The sequence below is a fragment of the Syngnathoides biaculeatus genome, chromosome 22, assembly GCF_019802595.1.
Source record: "Syngnathoides biaculeatus isolate LvHL_M chromosome 22, ASM1980259v1, whole genome shotgun sequence".
Classification (NCBI taxonomy): domain Eukaryota; kingdom Metazoa; phylum Chordata; class Actinopteri; order Syngnathiformes; family Syngnathidae; genus Syngnathoides; species Syngnathoides biaculeatus.
Window position 1 is genome coordinate 6917592 of NC_084661.1, and position 21370 is coordinate 6938961.

The 21370-nt window shown below is 39.9% G+C and overlaps 1 protein-coding gene across 2 annotated transcripts in view; it reads right to left on the reverse strand.

Moving 5' to 3' along the window:
- Window positions 1–15220: 15220 nt before the first annotated feature.
- The window catches only part of spata20 (spermatogenesis associated 20), a 37568-nt gene continuing 31418 nt past the window's right edge, over window positions 15221–21370 (reverse strand). Inside the window, exons 16-17 of one of the 2 annotated variants that reach the window (XM_061810727.1) lie at window positions 18039–18121; window positions 16843–16982 (exon numbers count right to left, since the gene is read on the reverse strand). In XM_061810727.1, coding sequence (XP_061666711.1) covers window positions 18053–18121 — 69 coding nt within the window. In that variant the 3' untranslated portion in view covers window positions 16843–16982; window positions 18039–18052. Of the gene's footprint in view, window positions 16983–18038; window positions 18122–21370 lie in introns of both variants that reach the window. The other variant, XM_061810726.1, reaches the window with a different exon arrangement.

Below are 21370 nucleotides of genomic sequence, written 5' to 3' on the forward strand. Positions count from 1 at the left end.
TTTTTGGGGCGATGTGGGAGGAAACCGTAGTGGCCGGAGGAAACCCACGCAGGCACAGGGAGAACATGTAGACTCCACACAGGCAGGTCCGGGATTGAACCAGGGACCTCAGAACTGTGAGGCCAACGCTTTCCCAGCTGCTCCACTGTGCTGCCCAATTTGTGATTCTGTGCCTGTTACTACGAACTTCCAATCCACAATACTGTAAATATATTTAAATCAGGGCTCCAGCCTACATGTTTCCTCCCATTTCCCCTTTCGCCCCCACCTGTGTGGAGTCTGCATCTTCTCCCTGTGCCTGTGTGGCTTTTCTTCGGGCACTCCACTTTCCTCCCGCATCCCAAACACATGCATTTATTGAAGTCTCTAAATTGCCTTTTAGTGTGATTGCATGTGCAAATGGTTGTTTGTAGTTAGTAGAAATGCTGAAATGATTTCTCCATTTATTCAATCTGAGATTTGGCTTTTTCGCCATCAAATAAAAACATATCAATTCTGATTGCTTTCCAAAACGCGTTTGAAGGAGGTCTCAATTGCTGGTTCCAAATCTTAGTGTAGTTCAATGTGTGTACTCACCACACATTCTTGCCAGTACTTTCCCAAAGACAGCAAACGTGTGGTGAAGCTTGCCAAGACCAGCGCACGCAACATCAATGTGGCCAAGCTCTGTCCTTCGCGTGGAGAGCATCTTGGTGTGATGAAGGAGTTTTGTGCTCTAAATGGACAACTAAATTATTTGGTGATGAAGATGAAGCACATCTTTGATCTTTGTTCAACGATGTTGCAATTTCTACCACTATCCACTCACTTTAGATCATTTTGGAATATGATTAAAGTATCTGCCATTAAGAATCATGTTTATAGTTTATACAGTTGAAATGTACTAAGAAGGATTGTTGAAAGAATATTGCACATTACAAATAAATGGGGTGGCACGGTGGAGCAGTTGGAAAGCGTTGGCCTCACAGTTCTGAGGTCCCCGGTTCAATCCCGGACCCGCCTGTGTGGAGTTTGCATGTTCTCCTCGTGTCTGCATGGGTGTACCCTACCTCCTGCCTGTTGACAGCTGGGATCTTCTCCAGCACTCCGGCGAGCCCTGTGTAGATAAGCGGCTAAGAAAATGGATGGATGAACAAATAAATGGACAATTTTCTGACTTTTTTTCATTACAACGGCTTGTTTTTTGACACATTAACACAAGAACAAGGCCACCAAACCATGGTGCACATATATATCATAATTCATATGAAGAGTGATGGATCGTGGTATTTGTGATTGTGTTGGAAAAAATAAATCACCTGGAGGGACGTATTCACGGAGGGTTCCATGAGGGGGTATGCTCTGACTGAGTGTTCACATTTCATTACTCTGAAATGACAAGACAAAGACGGAACAAACGGATGTGCTAGTGTATATGCGCGAGTCCGGGTCTGTACACTTACAATATAATTGGCCTTCATCTTTTTTCAACAGTCTGCAGAAAGTTATGACCACAAAAGCGAGAAGCCACGTGAAGTGTTCCCACCCGGCAGAAAAAAAAAACATCCAGAAGAAAAATGATCTGCAGCTTTTATCCATGTTCTTTGTGGTTACACCACTGTTCATAGAGTTGCGATGTGTCATCAAAAAGGAATTCCACTTCCACTTTATCAGTCTTTGTCTCATGAGTCCAGAAGCCTGCGAAGGAGTTTGCAGATGTGACCTGGTGGGATTTACACGTCGGTTAATATATACCATATTATATAATTGGCCACACATGGAATTATTGCTTACTTTAACTCTACTAATAATATCTGCCCCTAAACCAACTAAGGAGACCTGCAAGAAGGTTAGGTTGACATATGGAACAGTCTGACTTTTCAGTTAGAAAACACCTGGTTCTTCCATGAGATTGTTCTAAATTGTTTCATTTTAAGACCACTGTTGGTAATTTCTTGTACCAGCACACTCCAGTGTAGCTACACTGCTGTGGGATTTACAGCTGACTTTATAAGTCGCCTGTCAAAGCAGCTCTTCCCATTTCCTTTAAAAGTGTCGCACACTGACAGAAAACAATAATTGCTTTAGTCCGAGAGGCCGAAGTGGCAAATGCCAAAGTTTGTTTTTATGGAACTGTATCTCGAGTAAATGCGGTTCTGAATATGTAAAATGCCAAACAGCTCTTGAGCTTTTTTTTCCCCCCCTCATTCCTTCTTCTTCATAATCAATTTAGAAATCAAATGTAACACAAATTAATAAAAAAAAAACTGGGGTATGATTTTGTTCAACTCTTCCTTGCAGGTCTAATTGTAAAAACATTTAAAATAGTAGTACAGTAATTATGCTCTGGAGTTATGTGACTCAACATACATGTGACGCAACCCTGTTATTGAAACCGTATTGGTCACCAAAAAGAAAAAAAAAAGTGAGGCACATGACTCGGCAGAACTTACAAAATCAAACTAATTGCTCTGACTGTGGGCAGACTTCCTCGCTTCTATTTTTTTGTTTTGCTTTTTTCAGTTATAATAGAGTTTGTCACTCAGAGCAATACAAGCCTGTTATTGATATTGACAGAAAAAGGCATGTTAATATCAAAGTGAAAAGGAACAAAACATCAACCCTGTGACTGCAATCAGAGAAAAAGGAGCCAATTAAGATCCCTGCCTAGTTTGTAAAAATAAATTTGTATCAAAACATGTAACTTCTCAATTGTAAACAGTTATTTGGACAATATTTAAAAACATGTTTTTCAAATTTGAGGCCCTAAGCAACTCTTTCCCTGATTCTCTCTTTAAAACCAAGATGGATCTAGCCTACAGTACTTGAGTTACCATACCCAAAACCAACTGCTTTCAAGATAGGTCTTTGAAAAAAAGAAAAAAAAATGTATTTTCGACAGTGCTTTCGTCTATGGTCTTCACATCATTATCCTCATCATCATTATCAGTTGAAACAAAATGATTCGACTCATTACTGACTTTAATGACGGGGAAGGAGACTTGCTTTGGTTAAACATTTCTGGGTAATTTTTCAAATTGAACATTGCTGGTTTATCAGTGGTATTACGCAAAACTTGCATGTGTTGTCTTGAAATGTGAGGGGAATTTTTGTTTTTTCAATCATTAGTGCTAACATTGTGGGTTGGTTTCGACAGTTTGCCAATTTTCCAGGTGATTTAGTCAGATTTTGGAGACAAATTTGTATCTAACGGCTAAGCTATTTTAATCATTTTAAATATATCCAATGATGCTAAATTACGATGATAACATTAGAGTTGATGGTTATTTGGTTTAATCTGTGCAGAAACGTACACACGATGTCTCCCCTCGCAGCTCAGAGTTATTTTAGAAAACAATGAAATGTAATTGGATTGATGATAAATCTGTCGATGAGCGATGACGATGTAGTTTCAGGACAAGTTAAACGACGCTAAAAAATATAAACAAGCTGTGCTAACTAAGAGGAGCCTGAGTGAAAAAATAAATGTCACACAAAGCGGAGTTGTACAGCATGTGTGTATTGTATTGATTTCCTTTGAATGTCTCGCAAACCATGACTTCATTTATCGTTTCAGCGTCAAACACAAAACTCTATTCTATTCTTCCAGACAGACATTTGCGTTGTTGTTGTGAAATGAAAATGTCAGAATTTTAATTCTATCATGTTACACAATTAGTTGCTCATTTTAGTTAGGCTGGTTTTATAATACTGCACTTATGATTCGTGGCCCAATTCCATGATTTTTCTCCAGGCAAAAGGGCAGGTGCTGCCGCACCACTTGGGGTCTACATGGGGGATACTACATCTGAAACCACCCAGGAAAAACTGTATTACCATGTCAGAGTTTCATAAAGGTGACGAAAAAAATACTAGTGAAAACAATTTTCAAAGCTATTGCAAAGTCTGTGCTAGTTGATTTGCAGCAAATAATCAATTGCACACTTCAGTCTGGCGAGTTTCCTAAAGCTCTTAAAGTAGCAGCCATTAGGCCTCTTCTGAATAAAAAAAACAAAAAAAAAAAAAACACTGTTAGCAAGCTTAAGATCCATTCTCCATTTCATAGCCAAGATTTTTGAGAAGGTTATTTTTAATCAACTTTGTTGAACTTAAAGGGACTTTCAGACAGATTTCAATCAGGTTTCCAAACTCATCACAGTTGAGAATCTGCTCCGATCAAAGTGCTAAATGATATATGGATCAATACCGACTCAGCAATGTGTCAATTCCGGTCTGGTTGGATCTCAGTGCGGCTTTTGATACGGTCGATCATAATACATTGCTGAACAGATTGGAAACATGAATATAACTAAATGCAACAGTCCTTAAATGGTTCACATCCTACCTGGAGGAAAGGAGTTATTTTGTAACCATTGGAAGAGCTCAATCTCAACAAAGGGCAATGACACATGGGGTCCTTCAAGGGTCAGTTCTTGGACCCCTCGGTTCAACCTGTACCAGCTACCCTAGGGTCCAAATTTTCAGAACATTAATTTTGACAATCATAGCTTAGCAAATGGCACAGTTATATTTACAGTAACTTGCAGGACATTGAATTAAAAAAAACAAAATAGGTTCGAGTCTCAGGTAGTTGTATGTAAGTTCTGCACATCACACATACGTGCAACCGGAAAAGAAAGTGGAGAAATTCTGAGGTTGGACACAAAGGATTTAATGAGCATACCTCTCTCTGTGCTTTCGCCTAACTAGGCTAGCATGATGAACTAGTTTCCTCATTCCCCCTCAGCCTACATCGCTCTACTTACCTTACTTGCCGCTCCACAAACTGGGGCCTGGCAACACATGATAAATCTACGAACAGAAGAGATAGGGGTGGAGGGTTCACTCTGGCGAAACGATAAAATGCTGATTTGTTCTCAGGTTCGTCTGACATTGTGGATAGAACTAATGTAATATATTTTACCAATGCAATCCTTCTTGCACTAGCCTGTCATGCATTTTCTAAACAAAGCAAGATTAATGGACTTCTTTAATAGGATGAGAAAGTATAAGGTCAATTTCATGCAAACATAATACAAAGTGATCTTCCTGATGTAAACACATTATCTTGTAAAAGATGAACCTTCCAATCAATACTGCCCTTTAAACACATTCGTGGAAGGGAACATACTGCAGGGAAAGCCATAAAAAAACTGAGAACCATATATTGTACACTCAATTATCTACACCTAAACTTCAATAAGATTAATGATAAAAGCTGTAGGTCATACAATGTGCTTTTTCTTCAATTTTGATTTTATTTAACATTTACATGGGTACCATGACAATATTTATTGTAGTTTGCAGCTTTTAAGAACTACACAGCATCATGCTGAGGTGTTTCTAAAATTTTAAATTTTTCATGATCAATTCTCATTATTTGTGTAACTAACTTTTATTTAAATAAACGTAAAGTACTTGTTAGGCTAAACCATCACTAGTTTATCCACACTCTGGTACATGCACAGCAGCAGATTGAGCAACAGTCTCCCTACTAAAAAGGATGTTAGCATTCCATACAACACAACAAAGCCAATATACTAAGGCAATGAAATTATGCATAAAACAATAAAATGTATATATATATTTTTCCCTACCAACCAATTTTATATTTTTCCCCCACTTGAATTACTGACCTACCTGTTTCTTCTTTCATCAGAATCAGCTTTAATTGCAAAGTATGTAACAACACACAAGGAATTTGTCTCCGGCATTCAGTGCCGCCCTGGTATAACACTCATGTTGAGTACTAAGAAGAAGAACAAGCAAAGTAACAAGAACAATAGACATTCAATTAATGTGGAACTATTTATTATAAGAATCACAGTTGTGCAAAGATACAGTCTTCTAGCATTTAGAGCAGTTAGAGTGCATCAACTCCCTATATTATGTTATGCTTATACATAGTGCCCGTACCCATTAGCGGTTCACTGTTATAGACCAGTGCAATGTCAATTGTACAAAGGCTGCAGTTTAATACTACTCTGCCTCCTGTCCCACATCACACAACATGCAGTGAGGGTATGTGAACCGAGTTACAATTAACAACTAACGCTTCTCTGGCTTGGGTCCCGGGGGAAGTACAGTACCTTGTGAAAGTATTCGGGCCCCCTTGATCTTTTCAACCTTTCGCCCCATTTCAGGCTTCAAACATAAAGATATAAAATTATTTTTTTTTTGTCAAGAATCAACAACAAGTGGGACACAATCGTGAAGTGGAATGAAATTTAGTGGATATTTTAAACTTTTTTAACAATAAATAAAAACCTGAAAAGTGGGGCGTGCAATATGATTCGGCCCTCTTGCATTACTACTGAGTAGTGCCACTTTTTGCTGAAATTACAGCTGCAAGTCGCTTGGGCTGTGTCTCGATCAGTTTTGGACATCGAGAGACTGAAAATCTTGCCCGTTCTTCCTTGCAAAACAGCTCAAGCTCAGTGAGGTTGGATGGAGACCGTTTGTGAACAGGAGTCTTCAGCTCTGCCCACAGATTCTCGAATGGATTCAGGTCTGGACTTTAACTTGGCCATTCTCACACCTGGATACATTTATTTGTGAACCATTTCATTGTATATTTGGCTTTACGTTTTGGATCATTGTCCTGTTGGAAGATAGGTCTCTGTCCCAGTCTCGGGTTTTTTGCAGACTCCAACAGGTTTTCTTCCAGAATGGTCCTGTATTTGGCTCCATTTATCCTCCCATTTATTTTAACTATCTTCCCTGTCGCTGCTGAAGAAAAGCAGGCACAAACGGTTGCTGTGGTCAGGATGATGAGCTGTGTTGCATTTACGCTAAACATATCATTTTACATTGTGGCCAAAAAGTTGGATTTTGGTTTCATCTGACCAGAGCACCTTCTTCCACATGTTTGGTGTGTCTCCCAGGTGGCATTGGCAAACCTTAAACGTGACTTTTTGTGGATATCGTTGAGAAATGGCTTTCTTCTTGCCACTCTTCCATAAAGGCCAGATTTGTGCAGTGTACGACTGATTGTTGTCCTATGGACAGACTCTCCCACCTCAGCTGTAGATCTCTGCAGTTCATCCAGAGTGATCATGGGCATCTTGGCTGCATCTCTGATCAGTCTTCTCCTTGTTCGAGGTTAAACTTTAGAGGGACGGCTGGGTCTTGGTAGATTTGCAGTGGTCCGATACTCCTTCCATTTCAATATGATTGCTTGCACAGTGCTCCTTGAGATGTTTGAAGCTTAGGAAATCCTTTTTTATCCAAATCCGGCTTTAAACGTCTCCACAACAGTATCTCGGACCTGCCTGGTGTGTTCGTTGGTCTTCATGATATTCTCTGCACTTTAAACAGAACCCTGAGACTATCACAGAGCAGGTGCACTTATAAGGAGACTTGGTTACATACAGGTGGATTCTATTTATCATCATCAGTCAACATTGGGTCATTCAGAGATCCTCCCTGAACTTCTGGAGTGAGTTTGCTGCACTGAAAGTAAAGGGGCCAAATAATATTCCAATCCCCACTTTTCATTTTTTTATTTTTAAAAAAATATATAAAATATCCAATAAATTGCATTCCACTTCATGATTGTGTCCCACTTGTTGTTGATTCTTGACAAATTTTTTTGTATTTTATATCTTTATGTTTGAAGCCTGAAATGTGGCGAAAGGTTGAAAAGTTCAACGGGGCCGAATACTGCCACAAGGCACTGTAGCTTCAGCAGAGATACCCAGATTTCCCTTTCCCCGGCCAGTTCTTCGAGCTCTTCTGGAGGGATACCAAGACGTTGCCACCCAGCCAGCGTGTCCTGGGTCGTCCCCAGGGTCTCTTTCCGGTGGGACATGCCCGGAACACCTCACTAGGTAGGGGTTCGTATCCATCCGGATCAGATGCCCCAGCCACCTCATCTGGCTCCTCTCAATGTGGAGGAGCAGCGACTCGACACTGAACCTCTCCCGGATGACCGAGCTTCTCACCCTATCTCTAAGAGAGAGCCCGGACACACTGCAAAGGAAACTCATTTCGGCCGCTTGTATCCGGGATCTTGTTCTTTCGGCCATGACCCACAGCTCATGCCCATAGATGAGGGTAGGAACGTAGATGGACTGGTAAATTGAAAGCTTCACGTTTCGACTTAGCTCCCTCTTCACCACAACAGACTGATACAAAGTCCACACCACTGCAGACGCTGCACCGATCCGTCTGTCGATTTCCCGCTCCATTCTTCCCTCACTCGTGAACAAGACCCCAAGATACTTGAACTCCTCTACTTGGGGCAGGATCTTGTCCCCGACCCGGAGAGGGCACGCCACCCTTTTCTGACCGAGGACCATGGTCTCTGATTTGGAGGTGCTGACTCTCATCCCAGCCACTTCACACTTGGCTGGGAACTGCTCTAGTGAGCGTTGGAGATCCCAGCTTGAGGAAGCCGACAGAACCACATCATCAGCAAAGAGCCTAAGCCTCACCTGCGCCTAAAAATTCTGTCCATAAAAGTTGTGAACAAAATCGGTGACAAAGGGCAGCCTTGGCGGATTCCAACTCTCACCGGAAATGAGTCCGACTTCTCTGCTCTGCTAAAGACCATCAGAAGCGCTTTCCTACATTCATAAACCAAATTCTAATATTTGTTCCATGAAATTGTGTTAATCATTTCCCAACTGTCACAATTTGTACAGTTTCTCTTGGCTCCACATGGCTGGCGTTCGATCACACAATTGCCCTGTCATTGTGTTTTTAAGCCAGAAAAAAAAGTCTTAGATATGCTGTATTCCTGTTATCATGTTCCACAACTGATATTAAATACAATGGATAACACACATGTAATTTACTGTTATTTGCAGAGTGCCCACTAATAAGAAAACCAATGGACAAAAATAAAGAGAAAGCTGGATGACTGCACAATGTTTCAGTTGTGCCCCATTTTATTCGTTTATTTCAATCTAGACAGTGACGATAACCCCATCGCCACGTGCCCTCATGATGACAAGTCGTCCTGTTGGCCCAGAGGAGCCACCCTGGATGCGCCCCACTGCTCATGACTACTTTTTTGATGCTCTTGTACCCAATAGAATTTGAGGCATGATCCAATTCTGTAGTCTGACTACGTCTGTCATGTTTATGCAGAACTGCCAAAGATGTCAACACAAAAGGGGAGAAACAGGGCACTGAGGTAGCAGAGAAACGGGTTTAAAATTTAATTTCTTTACATTTACTGATGTCCTTACTGTGTTAAGGAACATGTAAAATAGGTCCCAACGAGTGTTTTATGAACAGTAACAATATTAGACTGTGGGAGCTGTGTGTGTTTTCTCTGGGTAATCGGGCTTCATCTTAAATGCACATCACAAACACGTGTGTGAGGTCTCGCCATAACTGCTCTAAATGAAGACTTGGGATCAGATCTGTGACTCTTATGAGGAATACAAGTAGTTCCTAATAACTGAATGTCTCTTGTTCTTTGTTCTTGTTAGTTTGTTCTTTGTTCTGAATGTCCTACCAGGGCGGCACCAACTCCTGGGGACAAATTCTTTGTGTGTTGTTACATACATGGCCATTAAAGCCGATTCTGATTTCAGTGGATTGACGAAGCGATTCAAGTAAAGGGATTCCCGACCAAATTTTGAAGATTCATGTATCATTTTGACACTACCATATTTTTGATTAATCTGTCTTTTTAGTTCTTCATATTTTTTCTATAAAAACTGAGAAATAAATGGGGATTTTAGTCACAGTATTACAAACTTTTGAATTGTTGATTTCATGGGCTTAATGAGCTAGAGGACAAAATTATGTAAAAAATAACAAAGAAAGAGTTGAAATTGTTTAAATTGTATGCTCTGAAACTATAATAAATGGAAGTTTTTCTTTTGGAATGGAAATAAACTTATCCATGTTACTTGAATTTTTTGGGAAGGGGTCTGTATATATTATGGTAAACTGTAGTTTTTAATCAATCAACCAACTATTCCATCCATCATTATATTTTCAAAACTTCTGTAGACCCAAGTTCTGTAGGTGGGGATTGAACCTTCAAGGTCCCAGACGTTGGCCGCTACCATCCTCAAACAGCACTCAACCCCATGGCGCAGACGTGGTGAGCCAATGGGAAGGAGAACCCACATTGTGTTTTTAGGCTGTGCCCAACCGGGCCCCGTGGGTGCAGACCCAGCTACCAGGTGCTCGCTTTTGTGCCTACCTCCGGACCTGGGTCTAGAGGGGAACCCGGTGTCCAGGTGAGGGAAAACTAGGTCCAAAATATTCTCATAAAATGGGGTATGGAGGGGGTTTGTCTGGTCCCTAAAATAAAAGCGGTCTGCCATGTTTCACCCAGCCAGAGGCTTAAAGACAACTTAGCTCCTTGGATCATTTGGACACAAAAACCCCTCCACCACGATGAAAAGACAGCTCACAGGAGATGATATTAAAAAATCTAAAACGTTCAGCAGAGAACGTTTCATTATGAATTGTACTTTGAATCATCCTCATTTAATCACGACTTTTACTTGAATCCTAATGTTCCCATTATCAATTGAAAGTTTTAAATCAAGTGCAGTAACTTTGCGAAATGAGTCCTTTTTTTGACAGCTATTTGAAATGTTCTAGAACATGTGAGAGGCATGGAGATCTTTTTGAACTCACTGAAAGCTTTTCCTTTCTTCAAGTTAGTGTGTCGCTGTTGTCAGGCCCCCTGTGGCCTTATTATCACGCAGACAGGCAAGAGACACAGCAGCCAAATCTGGAAACAGCCACAATAACACAATCACAAACACACAGGCGCACGCACACCCACACACACACTCTTAGAGAAAACCTCATTTTTTTTTTTGTAACCAAAATTGTCTGACACAACATAGCAGGAGGACCTGGCAACGGAAAGATGAAAACAAGCTTCATAATCACTGATTCAGCTGTAAAAAACAAACAAACAAACAAACAGTACTGCACAAACTCCCGATCATATCCTCATGAGAATTAAGTATCCCGCCCATACACTCACACAAACCTATAATTTGAAAACTGCATTTTAATAAATACCTAGCTTAGACCTGTAAAAAAGCAGAAATTACCTGTAGTTCTAGTGATTGTTCATCTTGCAGGAATAGACTTCAGTTACCATATTATTGTTTACGTTTATTTTACAGTTCCAAACAGAACCCCAATTTTTTATGTTATTACTCCATTGTAGGATACTAAAAATCAGCAGGGTGGGTTTAGGCGTTAGCACGACTGCCTCACAGTTCTGAGGTTAGGTCACCCCTTGCCCAAAGTCATTAGGGGCATGTTTAAGCTCAACTGAGACCCTAAAGAGAGTAAGAGATTCGTATGTCAAAAACAAGGTTTGGAACATAAATCTCCCTGATTTACATAACCTATATATATATGCCTTTTTACATATCTATCACTAAAATTGCATGGGAAGCCATGGTTTAATCAATCAATCCTAAGATAAAAATGATGCAGTGGATAGAGAAAGTGTAGCTATGATTAAAATCTTTATACATGCAAAAAGAAATCAAGACCAGATCATGGAGATGACATTTGTGATCATGGTCTATTATGCAGCTTTTGTACATGTAATGAAAAATTTAATACATGGCTTGTTGTTGCTGAATATTTATCAACTGTGGTTTTCTGTACAGCATGCAAGAATTGCCCAACACAAGTCACATTCTCGCACTTTTGAGAGAGTGAAAAGACCTAAAAAGGGCAGCCCCTGTAAAAGAGCCGTTAGTAGGAAGGATCGTGGAAGGGGCAGGCTACACAGATGTAACACGATGACCATCCTAAACATGCATCACATGTGTACAAAATTAAAATAAAGGACTTAAGGCGTTATGGTCAGGAATCAAGTGGCTTAGCGTTATTGGGAAACAATGCAGTCACACTTAAGTCACATACTTTTTTTTCCCCATCTGGAAGAAGTAGGACGTGTTCTACTGGGATACAGCACATCATTGTATCAATCGTAGTGCAGCGTTTTGTTTTGTTTTTTGATAATTACTAATATACACTAATACAGCTGATAAAGTTAGCTTCACTTCAAGTTCGACAACTTATCATTTGTGATGTTTTGTGAAACAAGGAACACTGGTTTGTTTGAGTTAGAACTTGAATATTGAAAGAGTGAACTGGGTTACGAGAAAATAAACCTTTTAAAATATTAAATGAGGACTTGTGGGTATGTTTTGAAAAAAGGGCAATATGCTTAAGACGTCTAAAGTCCAACGTCAATGGGGTTGAACAATTTGGAAAATCTCCAAAATATTCAAGAAAATTACATGAGAACTGACCACTTATTAGCTAGTACTGATGAATAGACTTTAGGCATGCTTTGAAAAATGTTAATGACACCCACATGCAGTATGCAAGTTGTTTTTAGTATCAGTTTAGCATTCATCATTAAAGCCCTAGTGTCATCCCTATAAACATTCTAAAATAGATATTGAAATGAAAAATATATACAACATTATTCACTTCAATGTCTATACGAAAAAATAAATGTGAGCGGAGAGCGCGTCATCCATGCGCAAAGTTGCAGAAGTGTCATTCTACGATATCCAAGTGGTCGCCATATTGGCTGCATCCTCCGTCCGTGACGTCACCCGGACATTTGCCAATGAAAATACGCGGTGCACCCTAACTATGGGAGACAAACGCACCCCTTCTTACAGGGAAACTCTTTTCGAAAAGGAGAACACCACACAACCGAGTGAAGTTACCGGGGCAATATTACACTATTGTTTCGAGCCATATTCAGATGATATGCGATCACGGTCAAACCGCATCCCCGTCCAATCCACTTCCGCGGCGGAGCCATTGTGGTGTGGCTGATGACGGAGCCGAGCGGTGCTGCTTTTGGAGGTTGTTCATAGACGCCGCAGTACACGATGAACACAGTCGAGCCAGGGCACTTTACTGTGCGTATGCAGCTTTGTGAGGCATTCTCAGCTGGGTTCTTCAGATTCGCTGCCGTTCGCGCAGCAGCCCTACGCTGTCCGACGCGCATATCAACATATTTCATACGCGGATCTTTTGTTACGTTAGGAGAGACCGATTACGTGGTCTGCCCCAAACTATTATTTTTTTTAGTTGCTGTATACACACCTACCTGTCATTTGGAACAGATGAAGCTTTCGTCCTCTGCACCCGTGCAATCCGCTTTTCACAACGAACCGGGTCTCTTGCAAACTTATGAAGCGTAAATCCATTCTCCCAAGTGTTCAAGCAATGTCCAGCAACGCAATGAACCGGCATTTTGGCTAACACGAAGGAACAACGAGCTACTTTCCCGGAGGTAAAACTAATGGAAACAAACGAGTCCACTTGGGGGCGCCGCTGTCCCTTACGTCACTTCCTGCTTCTTCTCGAAAACAAATCTCTCGAGAGGATTTTCATGGCGGGAGTTACAAAAAGCTGCATCCGTCAAAATAATGTTTTGTGGTGAAAAAAACGCATGGGCCCATATTGGCTGACATTTTTTCATTAATAACATACTCAAAATCATCCATTTCATGACAGTAGCCCTTTAAAGTAAGGCTTTCAATCAACATCTCTGTGATATACATTGTTCAAAATACCCCAAAAACCACCAAGTATAGAACACTTATCACATCCACCCCATACCAGACCCTTTTGAAAACAAACTTTTTGCTTTGGGAGGCTTTGGCAGTTTTGTCTCATCTTTCCAAAGGACATTCTTGTAGTAGCTTTGTGAAAGCTTTGTGTACAATTCTTTAAATAAAACACTAAGGACCAGGTAAAACACATTTAACGTTATTTTAATTTTATTCAAATTAACCTGTGAAACATTTCAGATAAGCATTACCATTAAAAAAAAAATTATCCAAGAAACTAATGATGGTTTTTGTTCAGTTATCAGTTGTATTTAAAAAAAAAAATACACTTCACAATTCTGTTTGGGTATGTAAACTCGAACACAAGTGCACATATATGCGGTCCTATGTACTCCTGTCATATTGGAATGAAAGTGTAGGCTACACCTTTTTATAACCTCTAGGTGGGAGTGGCATACTAGAATGAAAATTTTTCATAAACTTTTTCACAAGTCTTTCGTTATCTCCTATACTCATGTATAGTGTGCACTATTGACTTCTGACAATTTTGGGAGGGAAACATTTGCATTGTACACATGAAATTATGGTATATTTTGGGGCATGACGTGAGAGTGGTTCCATGTCCCCATCCGTGTCATTTTTTTTACCTGTGTAATTGTGAGGTCATGGGTGGAGAAACTCTTATGTAAATGTGTCTGACTGTGATGCAACAGTATGGCCAAAATCCCAACATCGATGTTAAAAAATATATTGATGTTGTGAGATTACAGAAAAATTACCCAAAATATGCATGTACACATGAATAAAGTGTACTTTCAATAATCTTCTCTTAACTTAGCGATTTAGGTGATAGGCAAAAAAAACTGTGAAGCCAATTGATCACACATTCCCAAGAAATTTTGGAAAAAAATTCTGGACAAACTGCCTGGTTCCCATGTATCATTTTACATGTATCTTCTTGAAGACATGTTCTTTTATCACATTACATTTGTCGAAAGTATTGGTCCATAGTCATGTCTGTGATCTGGAACTGGATAAAGAATGATAGATGGCTGGCGGAGGAAAAGAGTGATCATAGTGTGGAGCCTCTAAAAGGGAATGCAAAACAACCAAACTGTGCCTAAAAAAAAAATGAGAAGGGTCAAAACACCTAAAATGGAACAAAGTTGCAGTCCCCTGTCTCCCACCTTTTCTCTTAACAATTTCAAGTTAAAAACATCTTCCACGTTTGCAACAGAAAAGAAGGAGGGTGGATTATCTCCACGATCACCCGAAACTCAAAAGTTTTGTGCAAGAGGATGGGAAAAAAACTGAGAAAAAGGAGGAAATACAGTGAATAAAGTGACAATTTTCCCCAGGCGCAGAGAGTGATATGGCGCTCTTACTGTGACGGGATGAAACATCTTGCTTGTCTCCTTCGCTTCCTGAGCCCAGAGCAGGAACCTGTGAGCCAAACTCCCTCGCTTTAACATCAGCAGCCCATCTGTCTCCTTTCCTACACTCACATAGAAACACATACACTGAACATTCCCATGTGGCCCTTCTCCCTACAACACAAAGTCACTGAGAGTTTACATTACCTTCATTCAGCCTGCTGGCATTCCGAGGGGGGGGGGGATTTCTTTGTGTAAGGAGTATAAATAGTACAAAAGAGGAATACAGAAGACAACTGGGACATAATCACTCTCCTCCAGGTGGACTTTTCTCATGTGAGATTTATTGCAGGAAATAAAAATGAACACACAAGTCAGACCATTTAATACATACAGTATTATCCATTTACAATTATGAACCAAAAATTATATCGTAAACGCACTTTGAGGGAACGTGAATTTCTGTTTGGGGAGGGGGTGTCTTTTAGCAGGAAATTACATGGTGGAAAACGACCGTTGTCAGCAATCAAGATTCAGTCATTGAAATTTAAAATTTGGCCAGGAAAATGTTCAGCTCTACTGTGTTATGTGCAATATCTTTATATATTTTAATAATCAAGCATGTTATTGGGTGCCTTTCTTAGTGTATGACATTCTAAAATAATGTAAACTGATGATGCACGAAATACAAATTAATGGTCAAACATTTAAATAATCTTATCGCTGCTGAATGTATGGAATGTAATTAATTTTGTTTTATTTTTATTATGGGGGGGCGGTCAGATGTTTTAATGTAAACTATAGGATTCATGGGCTCTTATGTAACATGGTTCAGAAGTGCAAATCTCCACCGAGCAGGTTGTAATTTTTTGTACGTGCTGTATGTGGGGATAAAGGGAAACTGTTTTAAGGTGCTGTTTTTTTTTCCTTCAAAAAGGAGGCATTAAATTAGCAGAATCATACACTTTGCAGTATAAACTGATTTGGGACCCCTAAAATTCATACATAGGGTTAGGTTAGGGTTACTTTTCACCAGGACTTAAAAAGACGGCCCAACGGGTGCAACACCATTATGATTTTTGGGGGTGGACTGTGAAGATCATTGGAACTCCAAAAGTGAGAACAAATTGATGTTGAAATTTGAGTTGTTTTTCTCCTACTGAATGTATTTAGGCAATTCATTGTTTCACCATGCATAAATGGGTCTTAAGACTTTTCTAGATAAAGGTGCTGCCTACATCGTCTTGTAAACCCTACATGTAAAGTTATCTTTGCTGATTTTGGAGCAGATTTTAAGAGTGGAGTCTCCCTTGTGAAGCTCGCTCACTAAGTGGTTACACATGAACTCAAACGGACATGTACAAGTGACTTTTACCATAGATGGTACATGAAACCCTCCACCCCATACACATATATTTCCACTTTGGAGGAAACTACTGTCAGTTCCATTTGAGATGCGAGCAGGAACACAGGGCTTGCAGAAGAAAGCAGATTCAGTTAAAAAAATGCAAGTTCAAAGTGAGGTTAAGTTCTATTAAAAGTGTGCAACTATTTTTTGAGCAGTCACAAAAGACTACAAGTGCATCATATTTAGAATAAGCTGCCACTGCAGCTGTGCTTCTTTACAGGGACTTTCTTTTATATCTAATCAGTTCTATATGGCTGGTGAGGTTAAGACCATGCAGATATACAAATTATTATGGAAGAGCAATAATTAGAGCTCTGTGGATGAGTTTAAATCCACTGTTAGGGAGAAAAAAAATGAATGGACCTCTTGATGGGTCCATCCAATTGAACTAAGTCACTGCAAGAAGAAGCTAGGCTGGCCAGGTTTGCTCAATACTTGAGTCTTTAAAGCTCATTTGGTGAACTCAGAATGTGTTTCAACTCATCATTCTGGCTATATCTCCACATGCCCATCCAGTAGCAGCCTGCGGAGTGCCTGGGGTTCAGTGACAGGCAGCGAGCAGGTGAAGTCCTGGCACACGTAGGCAGTGGCCACTCCACCCTGTTGAGACATGGAGGAGAGCCCAGGTAGACGCTGGCAGAGGAAACTCTCCGCCTTGCCGTCTAATAGCATCAGGACCTGACAAAAGGGAGTGCCGACAAACAGAAGATTCTTAAAATATGCTACAATATCATCTTGAGTGATCTACATCTGCATCTAAATGTTTTCAAGAAAGCTAAACCCTACAACTCAGAGTTCAACTAACGTTTTAGGGATAAAGATCCTTCAAAGGTTTCACGAACCTCTGAGTTTGAACTGCTGTCGCAACTTCACGTGAGACACCAGCATTCATCACAAAAGCTCAGTTCAGAAAAAATATGTTTCAGTTTATTTTGCTTGTTGCCTGGCTGCATTGCAATGCATATTTCAGAGAAGCTTCAAGCAAGGGGTTTTGATTAGAGAAGAACAAACCGAGAACAAGAGTACAAAAGTTAAAGAAAATTGAAAGACTGAAACGTCACTTATTAACAGGTCAGGTGTTTTGTTGTTTAACTTCTTTTGACATTGTAAAAAGATTGTTGCAAACTATCTTTACACTACTCCATCATTTATAATGGGATTAAAATGAGTGATTTATTGATTTTTAAATCTTATCAAGTCATAATTTCTCACACTTAATTTCCCCAAATTACTTGAACTGTATGGTCAATAAAGACTTTAAAAATGGTGGAAGACTATTTTTACTTTTTTTGATAGGGAAAAAGGTTTTGAAATGTAAACAACAAAAGTTGGCCACGGTCAGAGAATGGATTGTTCAACTGATGAGTCTGTCCGTACTGAAAATATGACGATAAAATGGAAATTAGTTTGCCCAGAACTTGTATGTACATTAACATGCCAGCATCACTAAGACTCGGGGAATGACATAGCAGTGGATCTTGACAGAAAGCCATTTGTACAGAATGAATTAAAGATGATTGTCATGGGAGACAGTGTGTAGTCTCTACAAAGTATTCAATAATTATTTGAGAGGAAAAGCTGCAAGTAATTGCGATTTCTGTCTTGGAATCAAATATGTACTGTAATTTTCTACTATCCATGTGTGGTTTACAACGAGAAAAGACAAAAAAATTGAAGGTGATATACAAAGATCGGATGATTCAAGGATAATATGATGAAGGGTGGCATGCTTACTTTTAGTGCATCCCTCAAGACTGGTTTACATATTCATTTGAAACTCCAGGATTGATTTCATCGCAAACCACAGCTGTTGAGTGCTGGGAACATGAAGCAGGGTATACATTTTTTTTAACAAAATGTGCATTTTTTCCAGTAGCATCTATGGAAATAAAAGCTACTCCAGTATTTATGATTTTGAGCTTTTATCACACTATCATTGTGGGAGTATTGCAGAGTGAAGGCCTGCATGTCTCAAGCAGGCAAGGAGAAACTAATCAATGTTTATCGCAAGTAGACTTTAATATTGAAGTTGTCTTCGGACTGGACTCCCCCAAAAGAGGATTAAATAGCTGCCCATCATTCGGAATGCTGCAGCTCAGGTTCTGACCAGAACAAAAACATCAGAACATATTATTCCAATTCTCAAGTCTCTACACTAGCTCCCAGTCTGCTTTAGAAAGGACTTTAAAGTTCTATTACTGGGCTATAAATCACTTAACGGTTTGGGTCCTGAATATATGAAAGAAATGCTAATGCAATATGAACCAAGTTGGGCTCTGAGATCTGCCAGCTCAGATCAGATAACAAAACAGTCCAAACTAAACATGATGAAGCAGCTTTTAGCTGCTATGCTAGAGGCAAATGGAATTTGTCGCCAATAGAATTGAAGTCAGTCAGCCCCAAGTGTTAGCCTTTCATTTCCTCCAAGTTAAAAAGCTTTTTGCCCTCATGCTTTGTAGAACATTTCTACTTTTAAATGATCTTCTCTGCACTGTACAATGTTTTTAATTTCACTTGTTCTTTATTTTCAACAGTTTTTCAGATGGTTATTATTTTGGTATTTTTTAAAATGCTTTTGATCATGTAAACCACATTGAGTTTCCTTGTATATGACACACACCATAATTTCCGGCCTATAAACCGCAACATTTTTCCATACGCTTTCAACCCCGTGCCTTATGCGGTGATTCAGCTAATTTGTGCATTTTTTTCTAACGGCCGCAAGGCTACTTGTTCCTCAAGTAGAAAAGGTAAGAGTGAGACCATGTGCACGGAGGAAGTGACTTTTACCGGTATGCTTTTTTTTTTTAACTAGCCCTGCTAGTGGTGCGCTAGCGTTAGTGCTGTGCTAGCGTGTTGCTGCTGTGTTACTGCCGCGTATCAATGATTTTTACCAGTATTTTTTTTCAACCGGCACTGTTAGCACTGTGCTCGCATGCTGCTGCTGTGTTACTGCTGCGTCTCAGTGATTTTTCATCGGTATGTTTTTTTTTTTTTTTTAACTATCCCTATTAGTGCCGCACTAGCATTAGCACCATGCTAGCGTTAACGCCGTGCTAGCGTGTTTCTACTGTGTTACTGCCACGTCTCAGTGATTTAAGAGTTTTTTATTTATTTATTTTAACCAGCTCTATTAATGCTGTGCTACCGTGTTGCTATTGAGTAGCTGCCGTGGCAGTTTTTTTTTTTTTTTCCTACCGGTATGTTCATTTTTTTTTTAACACCCCAGTTCATGCTACAGTGTTGTTGCTATGTTAAACTGAGCTAAGGTATTAAAACTTTGAAAACTCTTTCTGTGTACTGTCTTTCTTTGTAAATATCTCATGTTTCAATGTGGGTTTCAATGTGGGCACTTGCAGCTTTTACACTAGTGCGGCTTATCTATATACCAAATTTCCTTTACAAATGTACTGGGTGAGGTTTATAATTTGGTGCGCTCTATAGGCCGGAAATTACAGTAAATACTTTTGCTTTGGTTGGATATTATTCTGAAAACAACTGTACAGCATGATATTTTTTAGTATATTATGTGGATAACATTTGAAAAGAGGAATTGGAACAGAGACTTTTTTAGGGATCCTAAAGACCTTCCAGACATTGCCCACACAAATCCACTGACCAGAATCTATCATGTTGAATGTCCTATTGAGCTTTGAGTTTTCATGTACTGGCGGCATAATGGTTCCAAAGGCCACCAAGTAACTGTTTACGCATGTGCATCTCTTATGCCAGGAATCATTCGGTGAAATTGGATGTGTTTGAAAGCTGTCACAGCAGCAGAGAAGTATTTCTATTACCAATCCAAGGAGGAGGGGGAATTACACAGAGTCATCATTAAAATATTAAACATTTATGCTGCACTGTTTCATTCTGTTTACAGATGGTGAGCATAAGGAACTGGAGGCACAGGAAATTATAGATTCACACAGGGTGCTATTGACAACTGGCTGTAAACATTTCTCCGACATTTAGACACACACAGGGGAACACTGTCTGGGGGGGCGTGATGGAATGTGTTCATGACGGTGTGACTGTTGCTAAGGAGACAAGATGAGGATTTCCATGCCAAGTGGAACCTTTGTCTCTTTGTCCTGTCTGCTTTTTGCTTGTCAGCATCATGTTGTCCCCACGCGGGCCCAGGCCACATGGAGCTACACAACCTGCAACTTGAAGGTCACGCTGTGTGTGTCTAACTCACAACTCTGTGAACACCCATGGGGTTATGAGGGAAAAAAAGGGTGAACGAGATGAGGAGACTACACTTCACGTAAACAAGGATTATAAATTGGGTCAAGTATGAGGCCTTGCCCAATTTTTTTAGTAGACTTTGATGAGCACCAAGGCAGTTTTGTTTAACAGACATTCTTAAGCCATGGTGCATCAATGTTGTTGCATGTCCGGATAACGACACAGATCCTACATTTATGTAACTGAATTTTTACAATAGCATTGTGCTTATTTTCTCAATTAATATTAGAATAATTTCCACTAAAGATTAAAACATTAATGGGATTTTGAGGCAATGTACGTACTAACTTGGCCAATAAGACCAGTATGAACATGATTTTTTTTTCCTTGTCGTGAAGGATCACTTTAAAATGAATACATTGGTATGTGTGTTCTACAATTGGGTCAGAACGCACCATTTTTTTTAATAAAATCCCTCATGAGATCATGTTGAGTTTCATGCTGAGTGACTATGTGTCAAATTAGAGGAGACATTTGACTAGACATGAGAGCAGGCAAACTTAAACCTACATCAACACAACTCCCACCCGTTAAATATTATCACAGTGACATCTTCTTCCCACTCACCCCACTGCATTCTGCCAAACTAGCCAGGCTAAAACACCTTAAAAGAACACTGTGTACCTGTGTTGACAGCACACCCATTTTCAAGACAGCATTTCACTGCGGTTTCTGCCCTCAATTTAAAATCAAGGTACAACACAACTGCGGGGCTGCCCATTCAGTGTCACCAAGGTGAAAGTCATGCAACACAATAAACACACACAAAGTTGTTTCATTCCTGGGGAAGAGCGATGATAGTGGCTCAGAATAGGGCC